At 37.3% G+C, this 18,644-nt stretch overlaps 1 protein-coding gene across 3 annotated transcripts in view; it reads left to right on the forward strand.

Moving 5' to 3' along the window:
* SPPL3 (signal peptide peptidase like 3) overlaps nt 1-18,644 on the forward strand; it is a 59,658-nt gene that overhangs the window by 32,623 nt on the left and 8,391 nt on the right. For 2 of the 3 annotated variants that reach the window (XM_042805214.1, XM_042805216.1), the window contains 5 exons: nt 3,262-3,339; nt 9,429-9,523; nt 12,551-12,670; nt 15,879-15,957; nt 16,709-16,821. In XM_042805214.1, the coding sequence (XP_042661148.1) occupies nt 3,262-3,339; nt 9,429-9,523; nt 12,551-12,670; nt 15,879-15,957; nt 16,709-16,821 (485 nt within the window). The remainder of the gene's footprint in view (nt 1-3,261; nt 3,340-9,428; nt 9,524-12,550; nt 12,671-15,878; nt 15,958-16,708; nt 16,822-18,644) is intronic. The other variant, XM_042805215.1, reaches the window with a different exon arrangement.

The raw sequence follows: 18,644 nt of genomic DNA on the forward strand, positions 1-18,644 counted from the left end.
TGAAAAGAACGTAGAACTGATGCCATGTTTGGCTGTGGGAGTATACAAACTTGCATACTTGAATTATGCTTATAGAAGAATCCAGTTATATGCATATGGACTCTGTTGGACTTATACAAGGTCAGTTAAATTTCAGTTAAGAATACAAATGGGTTTGCAGATCACTGTCTTGCAATTTGAATACTCTTAAAAACTTTGAAGTAATCTTACTTCTCAATTTTTCATGTGAGGCTTTCATTTGCTTATTATCTCTAGTCTAAATTAATGCATTAGAAAGTGTTTATTTGTGATCAAGGGGTTTAGTCTGTGGTTAAGATTTTAGGAAGCAGTTTTGTTTGTAGGTTTTGTGTAATACCTTATATAAAGTAGGGAAATTAGTTGTTAAAAATATGCAGGGTTTTATTATGATGAGATTCACTTCAGCATTCTAAAATTATTCTTGAAGTTTGCTTGTGGGCTACTTGTGTTGGAAACTTCGGATGGAATCTGGACATGCTCAGACTGCTTGTTTGATTCCCGCTGTGCAGTTACCCTTAGACTTGCCATACTCTGTTTGTTTTCTGTTGCTCTTTTTCCAGCTGCCTCAGGAAGAAGGAAAGTGTGAATAAGTCTCCTTGGCCCTATTTGCTGGGGTATCCGTGAACACAAGCTTTCCCAGACCATAATTGCAATACCAACACTCAGTTTTTAGGATGTCCTGCTTCTCTGTGCAGAGAAGTTGGGAAACATCACTGGTCCGCGATGAGTTTATAATTACACTGTTGTACTTTTTTCTTGTGCAGGATGGAAGAACTTTAATTCTCCTTTCTCCCTTGCATAGAATCAGGAGGAAGCTGTCCCAATCATCACTGCAGCCTATCAGTAGGGTTATGGTATATTAGATGATTGTTTAGAATGGGTTTGCATGTATTAAATTTCTTTCATTGTTCCAAAGTGCCCTTAGTTTTTAATACAAAATTTAATGGATTATGCACAGGACTGATTCATGATCCGTGTATCATCCTTATTTTATCTGTTTTATAATTTTTTCTAACATTTACAGACTTGCTTTGACTAATGTTTAGTAATTATGATGAAATGGCATTTTAATTATCATAGCTTCCAAAGTTGCCACTGGATGATGAATTATGTAGAAAACATTGTTCATCTCAAAAGTATTTGCCAATTTATGAAGATGTAATTTTATGAACATCAGTTCATAAAGTTCAGCGCATAACCCTGGGCATATTTAATCCCAGTTGAAATTCCATTCAGTCATTTTGCTTTTCTTCTAGATTTTGAGTTCCTGAAGGTTCTTTTAATAGATGAATTCCATTATTTATTCTCAAATCCAAACAGGATGCAGTTTCCCTTTCTCTTCACTCAAGATTGGGTGAGGAAATGGTTTTTCCTGAAGCTGAAGCTAGTAACAGGTCATAAAACTAGTGTCCTCACCCTTAAGCTGTTTCTTCTCAGTGTCTGCTTAGCTGTAATCATTGGCTAAAAATAATATGCTATGATCTATATGGTATGTAACCTGAACAGCATTTATATATCCACTAATTGGAAGTACTTAGTTACATATTGCATGTGTTTGCAGTTCAGCGTATTGATCTTCATCAGTGCTTTTAAGACCTCTGTTCCACAGTCTGGAAACTAAAGGTCAAACATGACTGAAATTTAAAAAACTATTTAAAGCTTAGGATCTTCTCTATGTGTTGTCCAGCTTTATGAGCAAATAAGACATATGTCTTTTGCTTTTAGTGTGGGGTAATGTTGAAGTTATTTATGGTAATTAACAAAAGTAGTTTCTCATTTTTTTAAAAGCTTATTTGACGAGTATATAATTTCATCTAAAAGAGGCAGTCTGTTTTTCAGTGATGTTTAATATTGAATTTCTATAGTAGAAGGTTCCCATTTGTGTTTATATAATAAAAAAAGTATTTTAAAATGTGTGTCTAGTGGTTTCATAATTTTCTCTAAATTGCTTTTTAATTGGGGATGGGATGAGTGATTCTTTAACTGTCTTGTAGCTTTAGTTTTTATTTGTTTAGTGATATTTAATTTGCAACTATCTTGTAATTCAATTATCTTTGTTCCATATCCATAGTCCTGCTGAAATTAGGCTTTTCAGTTGGTTTTCAGAAATGTTTAGTTATCTTTTTTCGTAGTATAAGACTAATGCAATTAACACTGGGCATTATACTTTTCCGTTTCCATTACTTTAGCACAAGTTGTTGAAAAACTGTTGGGAGTTGTAGTGTGACTCCCAGAGCCTCTCCTCCTCTATTGTACCCCAGCCAGTGCAGTGGCCTTCTGCTTGGCTCACTCCAGTGTGCCAGTGTTTGTCTTTTTTGGGGCCCCCAATACTGTACACAGTATTCAAGATACAGCTTCACAAGTGCTAAGTAGAGGGAGTGATCATTTCTCTTGACTTGTGAGCTGTTGCCATCTTTTTGGTCCATTCCTCAAGGTCCCCCTTAAAGGTTTTTCTGTCCTCAAGTATATAATCCCCACTCTCCCCCCGCTGGCTGCCCTCTGGGACCTTGCTGAGGCTGCCTCTGTCCCATTGTCCAGATTAAAAGAAGTTTCAATGTAAGCTACAGAGTGGTGTTTGGACTGTCAGGGATAGGAAGAAAAATTGGCAAATATTAATGTTTATATTTCTGTGCTTGAAACACAAAGGTATCGGGGAATAAAGCTGGTTTTTAAGCCTCCTGCTGAATTTCTATCAGGAATCCTGTATCAAGTGGTCTGCAGGATGTAATGTGGAAGTAACTGTGTGTGGTTTAATAAATGCGTATGCCAGCATGTTGTGAGGTTTGGTTTTGGGTTTTGTTTTTTTTTTTTTTTTCTTTTTCCTGGACTATGTGAACCTTGACTGCCACATAGCAACTTAACTATTATCAGTTAAGACAGAAGAAATCTTAGACGAAGCAGGTTAGTGTTATTTACATGCAAGGTTGCATTAGGTGCAATTGAAGCAATTTTAATGTGTTTGAGGAAGAAAAATCTGAATGCAGTGAGTTCAGAACAAGTTAACATAAGGGTTTTGATTTGTCCTTTGGTGGCTGTACAGATTTCACATGCTACAGTCTTCAATATAAAAAGTTAATTTACAAGCTGCAAATTTTATATTCCTAGATGATACGAAAACTTTAGAGATCTGCCATAAAGATTTATCATCCAATTCTCTATTTGTATTACAATAAGAATTAGCAAATGGCACTGGAGAAATGGACACTCCTGATGACACACCTGCCTTCTTTTTCCCCATTCCAGGGCATATTCCCTTGTGGATTCCAGTCAAGTGTCTACCTTCCTGATTTCTATTCTTCTCATAGTCTACGGCAGTTTCAGGTAAGATTTCTCTTCAAGCTTCTGCAGAATTTTTCAAATAAAAATATGGCAGGTCACTGAATACAGCTTATGCCTTTTGTTTCATTGTATCTTTGTCTGACTGATAATGTAAATGAAGTATTTTTTGCTTCTGAGAAGGAAATGGAAAAGGAAGAAAAAGTAGCTAGTTGGGGTTTCTGAAAGACACAATTGTATGTAAAGTTACAAGCACATATAAAATAACTTAGAAGTTAGTCCTTGAAGACTATAAAGGTATATTAATTATATAAAAGGACTGTGAAGAGAGATAGGAATGTAATGTTAGCAATAGTAGAATTTTATATCTAATGTTTCAGTGTTGGTCAATTCAGCATGTCCTCTTGTGATTGCAAACAAGTCTTCTAAACCAGAGATCCCTGAGTGCCAGTGCTGTTTACTTTAGTGTGAGTAACAGCTTGATAGAAAAGTGGGAAACACTATCAGTGTTGAATTCCAGCAAAGTGTCTGAGAACTGCTGCAGAATAGGTTTGAATCTTCAAAAATCAAATTTGTCCCATCTTAAGAGATGAGTATAGTTTAAAGAAAACATAGTTGTCCCTTTAGACTTGCATCTTGTATTACACAGTTTCTTTTAATGTAGTGGCACCTAAGGAATGAAGTTCATACTTAAATATTAAAAAAATAATCACAGCGTGAAAGTATTCTTTTTTTTCAAACTTAAGTACAGCATGTTTTTCTTTCAGTTTCTTGAAGTACATACATTGCTTCATTTAACAAGTCTATGATAAAAGGCTACACATTCACTATGAAGTCTCTGAACTGCTATGAGTATTCCTGAAAGTGATGATAGCCATGGTCATATGTATGATGTAAGTTGCAGCTGTTAGGATAAGAGGTTTTAAATCATCATCATCATAAGCTAATAAAATCATATCATGAAAGAGCCAATTTTTGGTAAGAGCTGTCTGTTGTTGCGAGCAAGTATCAGGTAACAGCACTGCTGATGGAACTAAAATAGAAGGCTTTAGGAAAACAAAATCTAGAGATTATAAAAATACAAAAATAAAAGGTTGTGTTTGTTTCCTTTTTTCTTCAAGTTTTGAGTCAGTCAAACATATAGTTGAGGGACTAATTCAGTTTTCAACTATTTGAATTTTTGCAGTTGTGTAAAAAGGAACTATGCATCTGGATGCAAGAAGACAAAGTGCTTGTTAAAATTCAATTGTGAAAACATAATGCAGTATAAAACAGCAGGAGTGCTTGAACTTAAATTGCCTGCCCTTCTCAGGCCTCCTTGCTTTAAAAATTTTTCGCTGCTGTTTGCCATCCTATTCCTATATACACATGCTCTTTTACCATCTTGTCCTACATGTACATTTTAAACTTCTTGTGTAACAAGGGCTGCAAACTTTAGAACAATCTGGATGAAGTAGTGGGATGGTGATGGACACAGATCAACTGAGGAAATGCCCTTTACTAGTCCACTTCCTTTGCATGTATCCTGAAGACCCCAAGATGTAAGCTATTACAGACCAAGATATGGTCCCATAGTTTTAAAATTAATTTCTTAATTGTAGTTTCTTTAGCAGATGTCTCAACTGAAACCTGTAGTTATGATGGTGACTTGGACAAATTCCCATTCTGTTTGGGCAGCAAGTGAGGTCAAAAGCAGTTTTTTACGGAAAATTGTACAGGGGTGTTATCAAAGGGGTCTAAAGATACAAGTAAATTATTTAAGAAATTCAAGTCTGGTAGCAAGTTGCAAAATTATGTTCATCTGGAAATTCCTAAAGTAGTAAAATAAAATCTTCTGGCAAAGTGGGTGGATTTTCTTAGAACAGTGACTTGCCGGACAGACTAAAGTTACAGTTTATGGTGCTTGTTCTCAAATGGCAACAATGTTGTCTTCATCTAGATTTGAGTGCTTCGTCTCAAATGGAGCTGTCATAAGACAAAAAGCAAATAGCACTCCTTAGTTAACCTTCATGTTGCAGAAAGTGGGTTTTGTTTCTGATTTTCAGTCTGAGAAGCAGCAAATGGAGTTATTGTGGTATTGCTGGCAAGTGACTTAAACAGAAGTGCAGTAATAGGATCAGAAAGAATTGGGTGGGTGAGTCGTTAGGATAAAATCCACGTGTGTGGTGAATCTAATCTAATGCAAGAGGTTTCAGGGGAACAAAGGAAAGCCATGGTCCACTGTCCTTATTCATACAAGCAGCATTTGTCCAAAAGTGAAACAAAGAAAAAAACCCCAAGACCCCCAAGGTACTCAGAATGTCTAGTGGGTTATGCGTAAATTCTGCCTCCAGAACAAAATTTAATTTATGGAGTTGAGTTCCAGCTTTTCTTCCTGTGGACAAACAAGTGTTTCCTTCCTACATTTGTGTTGGGTCAGGAGTTACAGCTTCAAGCCCTTTTGAACATCTCACCATACACATTCTGGCTGTCTCTGCCCTTGAACTTGATATACTTTATTATTGACTGCCAAAGGGGCAAGTATAATCCTTTAAACCATTACAGTCTGTAAACTGGAGCATGAAAGCATATGTGTTGGTTATCTTTTTTTTTTTAAAGAGGTGAGCTTAGCTTGAAACAGATTGTTTCCTGTGGGTTCTTGCAGGACAGCCACCTATTCTTGCCCAAGTGTTTCTCTGTGATTTAAATGTTGGGGTTTTGCAGGCAGGTAATAGCTAAATCTTTTTCTATTCTATCACATAGCCAGACATGGTCTCTCAGCTTATGTAAAGCCAGATTTAACCCAGAATCTACCTGTTCAAGTATCTGCTTTTAAACCAAACAAGAACCATGGGATGAAAGTGGTGTCTTCTGTCTCTAGGCTTTGGGTACATAAAGTATGTGTATAAATAGAGAGTAGTTCAAATGGTGTCCTTATAGTTGTCTTTACAGCTTAACATTTACAGAGGTCAGGGTACATATTTCACAGTAAAACTTAGAAAGGCTGTGGAGTTCGTAAGCATCAACAGCTGGAGTGCTGGTAGAATGGAAATGGGGATTCGGACAGACCTCACCAAATACTACAAAGGTGGTCTGCATGTGTGCAGTGGGTGCACATAAAATACCTGCTGAAGGTGAGATGTTCTTGTCAGAGACATGGGACTCAGGCATTGTTACTCCATATAGGCAATGAAAACATTTTTACGTGCACTTTCTGCTATTGTTTTCCCTATTCTTATTCCTACTCCAGATCTTGCATTGGAACTTGTTCTGTAACCTCACAGCAATGTTTTAGGCAAGACTGTACCAGTATTAGAGCACACAACCTATTTTGGGCTCGATTGCTATAATATGCATTGAGATTTGATTGAATTAAACTGTCTCAGGTCAGTGACTGTTTCTGATAGTAATTATTTATTTAGTTTTATTTAGAACAATTGAAATTTGGCAGTTCTGTAGCAACCCACAGTTCTCATGGCCTTAGGGCTGTTAAGATGGGTGACTGTCCTCACTAGGTAGAGCAATTAAGAACTTCTCAATGTATTGCATCTGTTGGCAACTCTGTAGATACATACTTGCTTTCCTGTTTCTTCCACTGTTTCATAAGAATATTCTCCTGCAGGGTTTCCCTGAAGTATTACAGCTGTGGAAGTGATCCATAGTTGAATCTGAACTTTCATGGTAGTAATGTGCCAGCAGCTTATTCATTCCTTTGGCCTTAGTGTAACCCTACAGAGTGGTTCCCTGGGGGAGGCTGAGCTGTGCTTGCTTTGAAACATTGTGCTAGAAATCCTACCCACTCGAACTGTGAGGACCCACAGAAGAAACAACTGTGTAGTTTATTGCCCGATGGGAGGTGCTGACTGAATATTGCCTCTGGAAGCCCAGCAGAAACTTGAACAAAAAAGCAAGTGTTTCCCAGCTTGCAATGTCTTTACAGCCCAGTAGTTTGGAGTATATCTTGCTATACAGTATAATTTTTAACTTTTTTGGGTTATATTTTCTTGGAGGATGTTTTAGTGATCACTTCTCAATTTTTTAATTACGTTAGTAGTAATTTGTAGCAGAGAGAAGAGCCAAATCATAAAACGGTTGGAGATTACTGGGAAGTTGTCTTGGATCAGCAACCGTATTGCTAAGTGAAAGTAATTTCCTAATTTATGCTTGCTTTTGAGGTAGAGATGTTTATAGGTAGTAATGTAATAATTGTTGACTATTGCAGTAAAAGAATGGCTGACGTTGTTTATGAGCAGTAGATCTAACAGTTTATTTCCAGATTTCGTTGCTGATAACAATCCCTTAAATTATGAGTTGCTTGATGCCACTGGGAGAATGATGGTGTGAAATTCTTGCTAAACGGTGATAATTCAGAGAGGAATGAAACACTACACTGGGAAAAGAATTATCTTGTTTGGCCGAATCTTGGATCAAGTCCTGGAGGATTGTCAGCCTCCTCACTGATTTTTATAGCTTGAGAGGAAAATTATGAGACTACAATGCGTTAATAGGGAAAGTAGAAGTGTGAATGAAGGATAAAGGCAGCCCAAAGAAGATGCAGAGCAGAGAGATCTTTAGTAGAACAAGCTAAGAAGAAAAGATTAATTTGTTAGAATTCTAGTGTTCTCCATTGCCTCTTTGTATTTTTGTTAGTTTTCTAGTTGATGATCCATAATCTGTGTAGTAGTACAGTGTGTCTGAGGTTGAAGCTTCCTCATAGCTTGCCTGAGCCCAAAAGCTAATTTCATGCCACTGTTTGGGAGTGCTTGTATAATACAAGCAGAAGAAACAAACTGGTTTTATACTGGAATAGTCTTTTTTTTGTTCTTGTTTTATACAGTGAAACTGCTCAACCCCCTCTTTAATACACCACACTTATCTTGACACTATAGACCTATATGTGCTTAATTTCAGGTTGTGTGACGGCAGCACAAAAATGCTCACCTGTGCATTGCAGTAGGTAACCTATACACTAAAATTAAATAACTTTGATAGCTGTAAAATTGTATAGAAGGTTGTGGTGTATATTTTTACTTGTCTGATAAATTAATAGAATTTATTTACTTTACATAGCACAGTTACAGCTAAACTTGAAAAGGAGTTTAATGCCTGTTGACCTGGTCGTTTTATTGAAATACGTGGCTGCTGCTGCAGACTTAGGACAGGAGCTACACAGTGGGAGCTGTATAGTGCTTCTTGTGGTTCTCTGTAGCTTGTTTGAATAAATAAATATGCAGCTAAATCATGGATAACATACATGTCTCAGAGTGAGAAGCTGTCATGGTGAACTTGATTGCTAGTCATTTTATTAAAAACAGTGTCGAATTTTAACAATAAAAATGATTGCTGGCCAAAACAGACGTTAAGTGAAATTTCCCCATTTCATAAAGTTTTGTCAAAATTTGTTAGAATATAATGTAGAGGTTACATCAAAGTAAAGTACTGTGGCAAAAGAGGTAGAATAATGTGTTATTTTGGAACTTTCTAAAAGTGTGTATGTAAAAAATGAAAAGGTAAATATAGGGCAATGTCAGCTCTTATGGATTACTTAAATTGTATCAACCTGTACAATTTATTCAGAGTTTCCTCTAGTCATGTTCTACATATATGTAAAATATATATATGGTTACTTTCTAGGCTTTGCTGAAACTTTTTCAGTGAACTAAGACCCTGCATTCAGCAGATGATTATAAGCTAGTTTTGGTCATAATTCTTAACAAGATTTAGAGGAAGGAAATAACATTGTTTTTTAAATGAAACCTGAAAGTTAAATTTGAGTGAAAAGGATCGAAATGAGAACTTGGAAAGGGTTGAAATTCATCAGAGAATTGAAAGGTTTATTGCATTTCCATGGTGTTCTACACTTCCCAGTAATGCAGATAAATATCTTTGTTGCAGTTTGTTGTTAACACCAGTTCAGACACTCTGTTGACTAGTCTCACTATTAGAACCGATGTGATTTGGTGCCTCATCTGTAACTGTAAGCTTTTTTAGTTTAGTTTTTAGTTTTCCGGTATGTATGGTGTTTTTTCTAATAACCAGCATTAAATGGCTTTTTCACAGAGAGGGTGCTGTGGTAGAATGGTAATTAGACAGTAGCTGATGAGCCTAAATAGTAGTTTGAAACTTGTCTGTTAAGTTTGCTTTGTTTCCTGCAGGTCTCTTAACATGGACTTTGAGAATCAAGACAAAGAGAAAGATAGTAGCAGCGCAGCTGGGTCTTTTAATGGCAACAGCACCAATAACAGTAAGGGTTAGCTTTACTCCTTATCTTTCTTTCATCACTTCATTGTGCTGTATCTTCTTGTGCTTCCTCTGTCTGTGTAATTCAGCTATGTGTGTTGTAGATTCACCTGATATAATGGAACCGTTTTGTCTAGGCACTTACCATCTTGCTATGTACTAATACTGTTATCTAGTTCATGCCCATGGAAGCTAAATTTAAAACATCAATGTAACATTTCCACAATGCGTAAAAATTGCATGCTGCACATTTTGTCAGGTTTTACTGGAAATGGAAATGGCTTTACTTGAAAAAAAAAAAAAAAAAAAAAAAAAGCCACCACACAGTTATGAGAAGGGAATGTAATTTCTTTTTGTCTGGAGTTTATCACCGACATATTAGTCAGTCTGTAAGCAATGAGAGATCTTATGGTATGCTAACAAGTCTGTAAGGATGATTCTGCTTTATTAATAGAGAAATTTGAAGTATAGAGTTCACATGGCTTTGGGCAACTCATTTATAATGGACAACAAAATATGTGTCTACACACAATCTATTCAGAGTGGGGATTAACATGTCAGCTCCTACATGGTGATTGTCCCCTCTGTAATCTATAAATAGATTCCAGGCAGTTTGGCTATTTGAGATGCACTGTTTTACAGGTAAAAATATGTACATGAACAGTTAGAGTGGAATGTGCACAATGTGCTGTAAATTCACACCTGAGTTTATTTTACAGCAATTTATATGGCCATGTTCTGATCATAGGCTTTAGAGTGAATAGTTTCTGCAAGTTTAGAAATACACGAGCAGCCCTGTGCACAAAACCCTGAATGCTAAGGTTGCTTTGCTTAAAGAAGGAAATACAGCTTAAAAACTATGGCATAAATAACATGTTATATGTGTCTTTTGCCGTTTTTTTTTTGTTTTGTTTTGTTTTGTTTGTGGGTTTTGTTTTGTTTGTTTGTTTGTTTTTTCAAATATGGACTCTTGGAATTTACACACTTGTCAGAGCACTGCTTCTGTTGACAATACAGCAAAGAGGTTGCTGTGCTTGGTGATCCAGCAATGAAGAGTTGGGGCTTTTGGCATCTGGGAAGTAAGAGAAGACAGTATGGGGCTGGGGAATAAGCACATTAAGGGGATTAGCTGTCAAAATTATCAGAAATTAAATGAAGATCTTTGACATTTAACGCTTCAGGCACTAATTCCCATATGCCAAGGTGGTTTGTAGTATGTAATTTCTGGGTATTTGTTTTGTTTGTTTTTTCCCTTGGGAAGTTGAAGGGCATGTGAATAAATGCCCTTTCTCCAAGCAGGAAGAAATAGATCTATATCACAGATTAGAACATAGGAATTTCTGTGTCTTTGCACTGTCATTACAGGACTATCTATATTGTGCTTACCTTTTTGTACCAGACCTCGATAATGTAGAAATCCCAAATGACTGAGTTCTTTTGCTTTTTATTTTAAAATTTACTGTGCTACTTATGAATTGATTTTTCTTAAATATGACCTGAACTAATGAATGACTATACAGTGCAAGTGTCATGGTTTCCATGCTTACTGTTCAGCTTTTCTTTTATGAAAATGGTTAAATACTTATGATAGATAATATTTGAGGTTTTTCAACATACTCAGATACAGTGGTAACTATGAGCTGTGTAGGGAACCCATTATTTAGATAATCTGCCACTCTTCCACAGAAAAAAATGATAGACACATTCTCACACACAAACAATGTGCGTGTATATTTGCTTGTATGTGTGTGTGCATACATACATATGCACAGATACTTTGCTTGATGACCTAAAAGCTTATCCTTAAAATCCTGGGACTGGTAAAACTCTGCTTCATACACCAGTGTCTAATTATTTTGGGATAACACTGATGCTAGGCTTGTTTTAAATCTCATCTAGGTCTGAATCTTGTATTAATTTTTCATTAGAGACATTTTGGATACCTCTTATCAAGTGACTACTTCAGCTGTTACATGATATTTTAATGCTCTACAGGTATATGTCTCTACAAGTATATGTCTTGTATTTCTAATTGGGTTACTACTTATGGTTTATTTCCCCCCCACTCATGATCAAATGTAAATACAGCTACAGAGAATGGTTAAGTATTAGAATTTGCAGGGATAGGTGGGTTTTCCAAAGCCCAATCTTCTAAATGTTGTTAGTAATTCTAAAAACTCATGGTAAAATATAGTAAAAAATCTCCTGTCCCATTATTAATATCCTTAGTAGTCACACTGCATGGTTGAGATGGGGGAAACAATCAGAATAAAATACCTCAGTATCTCTGCACTGTTTAAAATTCCTTCCAGCTATAAAATATGAAACTTTTGTTGGGTTTTTAGCAGAAAAGGCAATTATAGTGCATGCTGAACTGAGCTGTTAGTTTCATAAACAGGTAAATGGCTTGGGTGTTTTTTGAAAACTGCCCTTTATTGTTAGGCTTGATGCTATCTGGTGATTGCAATCAGTGATGCAATTTAAGTAGGTGGTGGCCTTCACCCAAGTGGAATTTGAAGCTGTGGCACCCTTTGCATTAGCTCCATCAGCCTAACATTGTCTGCAGCTCTGCTGTTGGTTGTGCTCTTTACCGTGTGCTGAGAGATTAAATAAAACTTGCATATGCTCTGTTCAACATATTTATGTTGCTCAGTGTAAAATGAAGCAAATCTATAACTGCTATATGATTCCTAATCCCTAAATAATGTTATTTTTTGTAGCTTGTTACTGGTTCTATCTATGGCACAAGTAAAAATTAATACATTTTCTTTCAACTTTCAGTTCTGGGATTCGGCAAAGCAGGGCTGTTGCTGCGCACACCCAGCCACTGTGATTGTGCAGATTAGCTGGAGTGTTTTTGCACAGACTGCTGTGTTTGGTTATGATAGTGCAGGAGGATCTCAGAGTAAACATCTATTGCATCAGCACTGAAATGGAATATATTGTCAGAATCCTCGGTTGTGTTGGTGAGGACAGGCTGTCAATATGTATGCGGTAAGAAATAGCCCAAGTTAATGCCACTTTCCTTCTTCTGCAGGTATTCAAACCATTGATTCTACCCAGGCGTTGTTCCTGCCGATCGGAGCATCTGTGTCTCTCCTAGTTATGTTCTTCTTCTTTGATTCAGTTCAAGTTGTCTTTACAATATGCACAGCAGGTGACTAAGTTTTCTTCTTTTTATACAAATTGTAATAGAACAGAAAGCACTGATATAATTGAATATTGTTGATAATAATTATAATACTTGTCATAGTACATTTAAAAAAAAACTCATCAGGTTTCACAGTTGTATTTTCATGTCTCTGTAGCTATTAATAAAGTGACAAGTACTATTTGAGAAGTATTTTCCACTTAGAGATTTGCTAAACCTACTGAACTATAAATTACCAGAGTTTTGAAAGATGCTGGATGTATTATTTTACATAAAGTTCACTTGTTTACAGATCAGTGCTCAGAACTGTACATGGCATTTCATAACTCAGGTACTTTATAAGATCATAGCATAACTGTGGAGATCCTGTCCAGAGCCTTCTTTTCCTGGTTTAATTTTGGTTTTGGCTTTTATACAGTTTTTCTTTGTTTCAAGGGTACTTCTGGTCTCACTAGCATTTTGAGTATTCTTTTGCACTGCTTGAATTCAGAACAAAAATGAAACTGTTGTCTGCAAATAAACTGCAAGTCCTCTGATCCGGTTTATTATTTGCATTTTGTCATTTAAGTAAATACCAGGGCTTTGAATTTTGGAAAATTTTGGCCTTTTGACCTTTTTGGAGTTCTTAGAGACCAGCTGCTGTTCTGGGTAGCAAGATTCTTCCTACTGCTCCAAATACGTGTCAGCTTTTAAAAATTGAAGTCCTCAGTCCGCATACTGAGTCTGTGAAGATTTTTAAATCCCCAAATACCTCTTATCCTCTCCTACTTCATGTATATGCAATGCAGGCTTTTCCCTCATGATTTAACTCCTGAGCTATGCATTCTCTCCAGCCTCTTAAGCAGGGCTGATGTTGATGGGTGAAATCTAAATCTCTGCTCTTGACACGAGTCTTTGAGATTCCTGTCTCTAATTATGGAGGCACAGTCCTGTAGAGGTCTCTTGAATACTGCTTTTGTAACTTTGACCTATGACACCCGTCCTTTCCTATTAAAAATAAATTATCAGATAAATTCTACTATATGCTAGATAGTAGGGGAATATATATATACACACATATATAATAAGATATTATAAGGAAAGATTTATGACAAAAGACAAATTTGAATTTGTCAAGTTTATCTGTCCATTTATTTCAAGAATGACCTTGACATTTCTGACTTTATTTGTAACATTTGTGGTGTGTAATTAGACAGTACTGTGTCAGCTGGTGCTTCTTGTGGGTTTAAGAGGATTGGGTCTATTTGGATTGGTGCACTTGAACATCTTTGTTCTTGAACCTGGTTTTATGATAATTTTGTGCTTTTCCTTGGTCTTGCATCAGGGGCGTGTCATTAAGCCCAAGGGACTTTGGCCCCAGACCCTCTAAAATGCAAAGCTTCATTAGAGGCTTTAGAGCAGGATGCAGACCCTGCTGGAGCTGGGAACCTGGGAGCTATGGGACTTGGTCCCCCTGTTCCCTGAAACTCAAGTAGTGCTACTTCACATCCTCTTCTTGTAGATTTTAGAGGCTGATGTGGGAGGATTTCTGAATTATAGCTGATGTCTGACTTCTTAAACACCTCTTAAATCTTCCTTCTGCAAAGATTTGCCTTTCAGGGAACAGTCAGGAGCAAGGGTAGGTGCAGCAAACAGCCCAAGGCCAGCAGTGGCTGCTGAGCAGAGGGCAGAGCTGCAGAGTTGGCGCGTTGCCTGCAGACAGGAGTTAAGCTGATTGAATAAATACGTATTGAGACTAGAAGGAAACATTATGACTGGAAGCTCAGACAATCAGAGATGAGATTGAGAGTGGGTACTGTGGGCACTGTGTATTAGTGTGATTGCACTTTAATTCTTATACTCGCTGAATGAGCCCAGCTGTTGGGGTGGCAGGGGTTAGGGATACCAGGACAGGAGGCTCGGGGTTCCCTGCTGAGAAGAGCTGGAGGGCAGGAAGGGGAAGGTGAAATGCCAAGGGCAATGAGGGGCCACACTCTTCATGCTTTCCCTACTCGGTCTGCTTTTTTTTCTCTTCTCTGAAATACTGATAGAACTGTAAGTTTCCATGGTGCTATTTGCACACAGATACTTTTTTTTTTTTTAATGATCTATTTAAAAAAAAAAAAAAAAAAAAATCTTTCTCCCACCAGAAGGGGCAGAATTGAGGGGTGGAAGTTTGCAGTTTGACCAAACCAATTTCTTTTCTCCCGCTGGTTTAAGCTGTGTGCTAAAGAGAATGTTTGATTCCTTCCCACCATCTTCATTTGGGAAGAATTAAAAAAAAAAAAAAAACAAACAACTTTTTAAAAACTAGCAGGAACCACCCCACTGTTTTAAGGAATGAGGACAGCACACAGATTTGATTTGCAGCATGCAGAAAATGTCAAGCAACTTTTCCGTTTTCATTTCAGTCTGTTCTTGCTACAGCAGTTTTGAATGCATGCTGCTGACATGTCTGTGTCTCCACACCCTCATTCTTCAGCATTTTAAACAGTCCTTAGTACAGATTCAGTGCTATTATTTAAAAAAAAACTGGAAGAAAAAATGATCATAAATACCAGCAGTTACTAAACGTTTTCACAAATGTGTGGGTGGGATAAGTATGCTTTTTAAACAAGAAAATGTTTATGGAAATAGTCTATTTGGATATTTATGTATTTTTATCATACTGTTTTCAAAAATGTAAAGCACTTTACATTTTTAAAAAGTTAAGTTGCCAGCTGCTGGGTATAACCTATTTTAAGTTGTACTGTATTTCAGTGATGAATACAGGGTTTTGAGTGAGATGGGGGTAAAAAATGACTGAGTGGAAGAGTGGAATAAAACCCTTTATTGTGCTGCTTTATTCTGTGTCATATGTTGAAGAATTTTAAAAGAGTCTCACAACCAGTTTGTAGTAAGTTTTGTTTTGTTTTGTTTTTTACTCTTAGAATATTTGAAAGCTGTTTTTTTTGCTGACATGATCATTAATAGCTTTAAGACTTCTTTTTTAAGGTTTGGAGATGGGGTGTTGCATTCCTTTGAGAGCTTTTATTTTGATTGAGGTTTGAAAGTGTACTAACAATAGAAGTTCTGCAGAAAACCTTGGAGCCTTTAGCTGCTTTTGCTTTAATAATACTGCAACACATGATAACAGAACATTGTTGCAAGAGCTTTTTCAAATTGGAGAAGCTTGTTTGTGTACTGTAGAAATTAGGTCTGAATGTACTAATATTACTTTTTCTTCTTTTTCCAGTCCTTGCAACAATAGCTTTTGCTTTCCTTCTGCTCCCGATGTGCCAGTACTTGACACGGCCTTGTTCACCCCAAAACAAGTAAGGACTTGAGAAATCTTTTGCTTCTCTTCTTGTATGTTGTATTTATTACTTTTAATGAGAATTCTTTAATGGAGTCTTTGGTTATGAGCATTAACCTCAGGGCTCCAGGGCAGATGTTTGTGCATATTTTTTGTGCCAGCACCATGTTTCCACTTTGAAACTCGGAAGCACAATTTCTGCAAGTCGCGCATGCTTGCCAGATGGGGAAATGTGGTACCATTGCAGGGGACTAGATTTCCCAACAGTGGTTTTTAAGAAGTTTGGCTTATTTTGGCTCAGATTTCAGAGTTTGGGATTTGGTATTGGATTTTAATGTTTGTTAATGTTGGACTATGGATTTTAATGTTGGCTCTTTCAGAAACTGTAGCTACACGGGTGAAAATGACAGTTGTTAATGTCATGTTTTGAAACTAATTTTGTTTTTTACCTTGTGACTGGAGTTCATGTTGCAAGAAGCACTGTCCTAAATGGTACTAGGAAATAGCATTCGTGGTAACAATTTCGAGAGGTGCCAGAATTCACAGAGTTTTTTCCATCTCCGTAGTTCAGGCTTTACACATGTTATTTGAATGTGAGGAAAGCTTTTATTTTGTTGCTGTTTTGGTACCTATTTGTGGCAAAGGAACTTCCCTTCAGTTGTTCTTGGCATCTTTTATCAGCAGTTGAGCCTTGTTCCAACAGCGTCCATTTTCTGTTCTTTAAATGGAAACATAAAGTCTTCTAGCTAATGTTTATATGTTGTTCCTAGGATTTCCTTTGGCTGCTGTGGGCGTTTCACTGCTGCTGAGTTGCTCTCATTTTCTCTGTCTGTGATGCTTGTCCTTATCTGGGTCCTAACTGGCCACTGGCTCCTTATGGATGGTGAGTATGTGAATTAAGGGATTTTGTTACTGGTTTGTGCCTGTTCTGACACATCCAATCACCTGGTGATGATTGGTGAAATCTGCTAATATTAGTGGCTTGCTGAGTTGTAATATTGTATAGTTGACTCCCTGAAAACAGCTGCTGTCGGGATCATGCCAGGGTGGTGTCTGGGACACCTGTTTTTCTGGTTTGTAAAAGCTTCCAAGGAAGTGCCAGAACACTCATGAAAGATATTCTGCACCTGTGTGATGTAGGGTGTATTGCCAGTTTTAGTTAAAGATGTGTGAAGACAGTGGTTGTTTATGAATCATAACTTGGTCTTAAATCTGGTTAATTTTTTCTGTGCATCTTCTTGTTTATTGGTTCAGATGATCAAATAATTTGTCGTGAGACAGTTCCCAGTAGCTGGTCGTCTTTGATATCTTTGATGCTTGCCATGGATAAGATGGGTGAAGCTGGCAGGCATCCAGTTGGCTTGAAGGTGTGATTTTTTTTTTTTTTTTTTTTTTTTTTTGTTCATGCTGGTTGAACTGAATTCACAGCTTGGTGTTTTGAAAAGGAGCTTTCCTCCTCCCCTTCTGCCTTCCAAATCTCTTGTGCTAGCTCTGGCACTCACTTAATCACATGGTAAACTGATTCAGCTCACTAGAATGGCAGCGTACTCTTTTTTTGCCAGGCTATTTTTCTGCTGCTGCAGTGAGATGAATTGGATTATTGTGCAGTCAGGTATGTGCTAAATTTGGCAAAAGGTAAGTGGCAGCATGATGGGATCGGAGAGGATGGAGTGGATATGATAGCGAAGGGATGAAGGGGTAGCCAGGAGCAGGACCTCTGCTTCTCAGCAGTGTCAGGCAGCTAAATTGGCTTAGGACATCTAGTGAAATGGTACCCTGAGGTTGTGATTGCTTGAGGAAAAATAGCTGGGACAAGATCACCTGCACTTGAAATTGTTTGTTGCGATAGAAAACATACATTGCATCAGATTTCCCACTCCTCCTAAAATGAAATAGCAGCAGCAGGTCCTTAGCACTGAAACCTCTCATGGCACCTTGATTGTTTCTTTTGTATGTAGGTGTTGCATTTCATTCATGCTTTTTGCTGCATTTAAAAAGTTCCACCTGTTATATGTTAGGGAATACCTTGTAAAGTGCCCAAATACTAAATGAAAAAATGCAGATGAAGTTTGTTTTGTGTTCAGCAGAATAGCCCACCGTGAAATCAAGGGTGATGTCAAGTGTGGATTTTGACAAAATCTGAAAAGACTTGTCTACACTGAGATACTGACAGAAGCATTTACTTAAAAATAGCTATTTCTGTGAGCACTTCGGTCTGAAATAGTGGGCTTTGGTAATTAATCTGCAGAGTACTGAACTACTGGTGCGGAGTGGTTTCTGGGTTTTATTTCTCTTGGTGGCTGTTCATGATCTACTGAACTGTGTTGATACTGTCTAGCTTTGGAGTATTTTATGTAGTTTATATTAAGGAAGCTTGAGCTGTATAGGTAAGCCTCCTGTAATTTCTTCAAATCCAACTAAATCAATGTTTGTCAGTGGCATTGAACAGAGAACAGCACTTACTGGCCTTTCTCAGGGAAACAGGCTGCAGTTTTATACTTCATACTATATTGCTGCGAGTGGCATCACATCATTTCTGCCTTTACCCTTTGTTTCTCTGTAACTGAATACTTGAGACCTCAGTTAATCTTGTTTGGAGGGAAATGTGTGCAATAAGTACTGCTGGGTAATACATGCAAGTGGAGCACTTGCTGGTCTTCAAGCCAGCGCCTGCCAGCTGCTGGGCGTGCTGTGATCTACCTCCTC

The sequence above is a fragment of the Tyto alba genome, unplaced genomic scaffold (genome assembly GCF_018691265.1).
Source record: "Tyto alba isolate M040663 unplaced genomic scaffold, T.alba_DEE_v4.0 Super-Scaffold_44, whole genome shotgun sequence".
NCBI classification, from domain to species: Eukaryota; Metazoa; Chordata; class Aves; order Strigiformes; family Tytonidae; genus Tyto; species Tyto alba.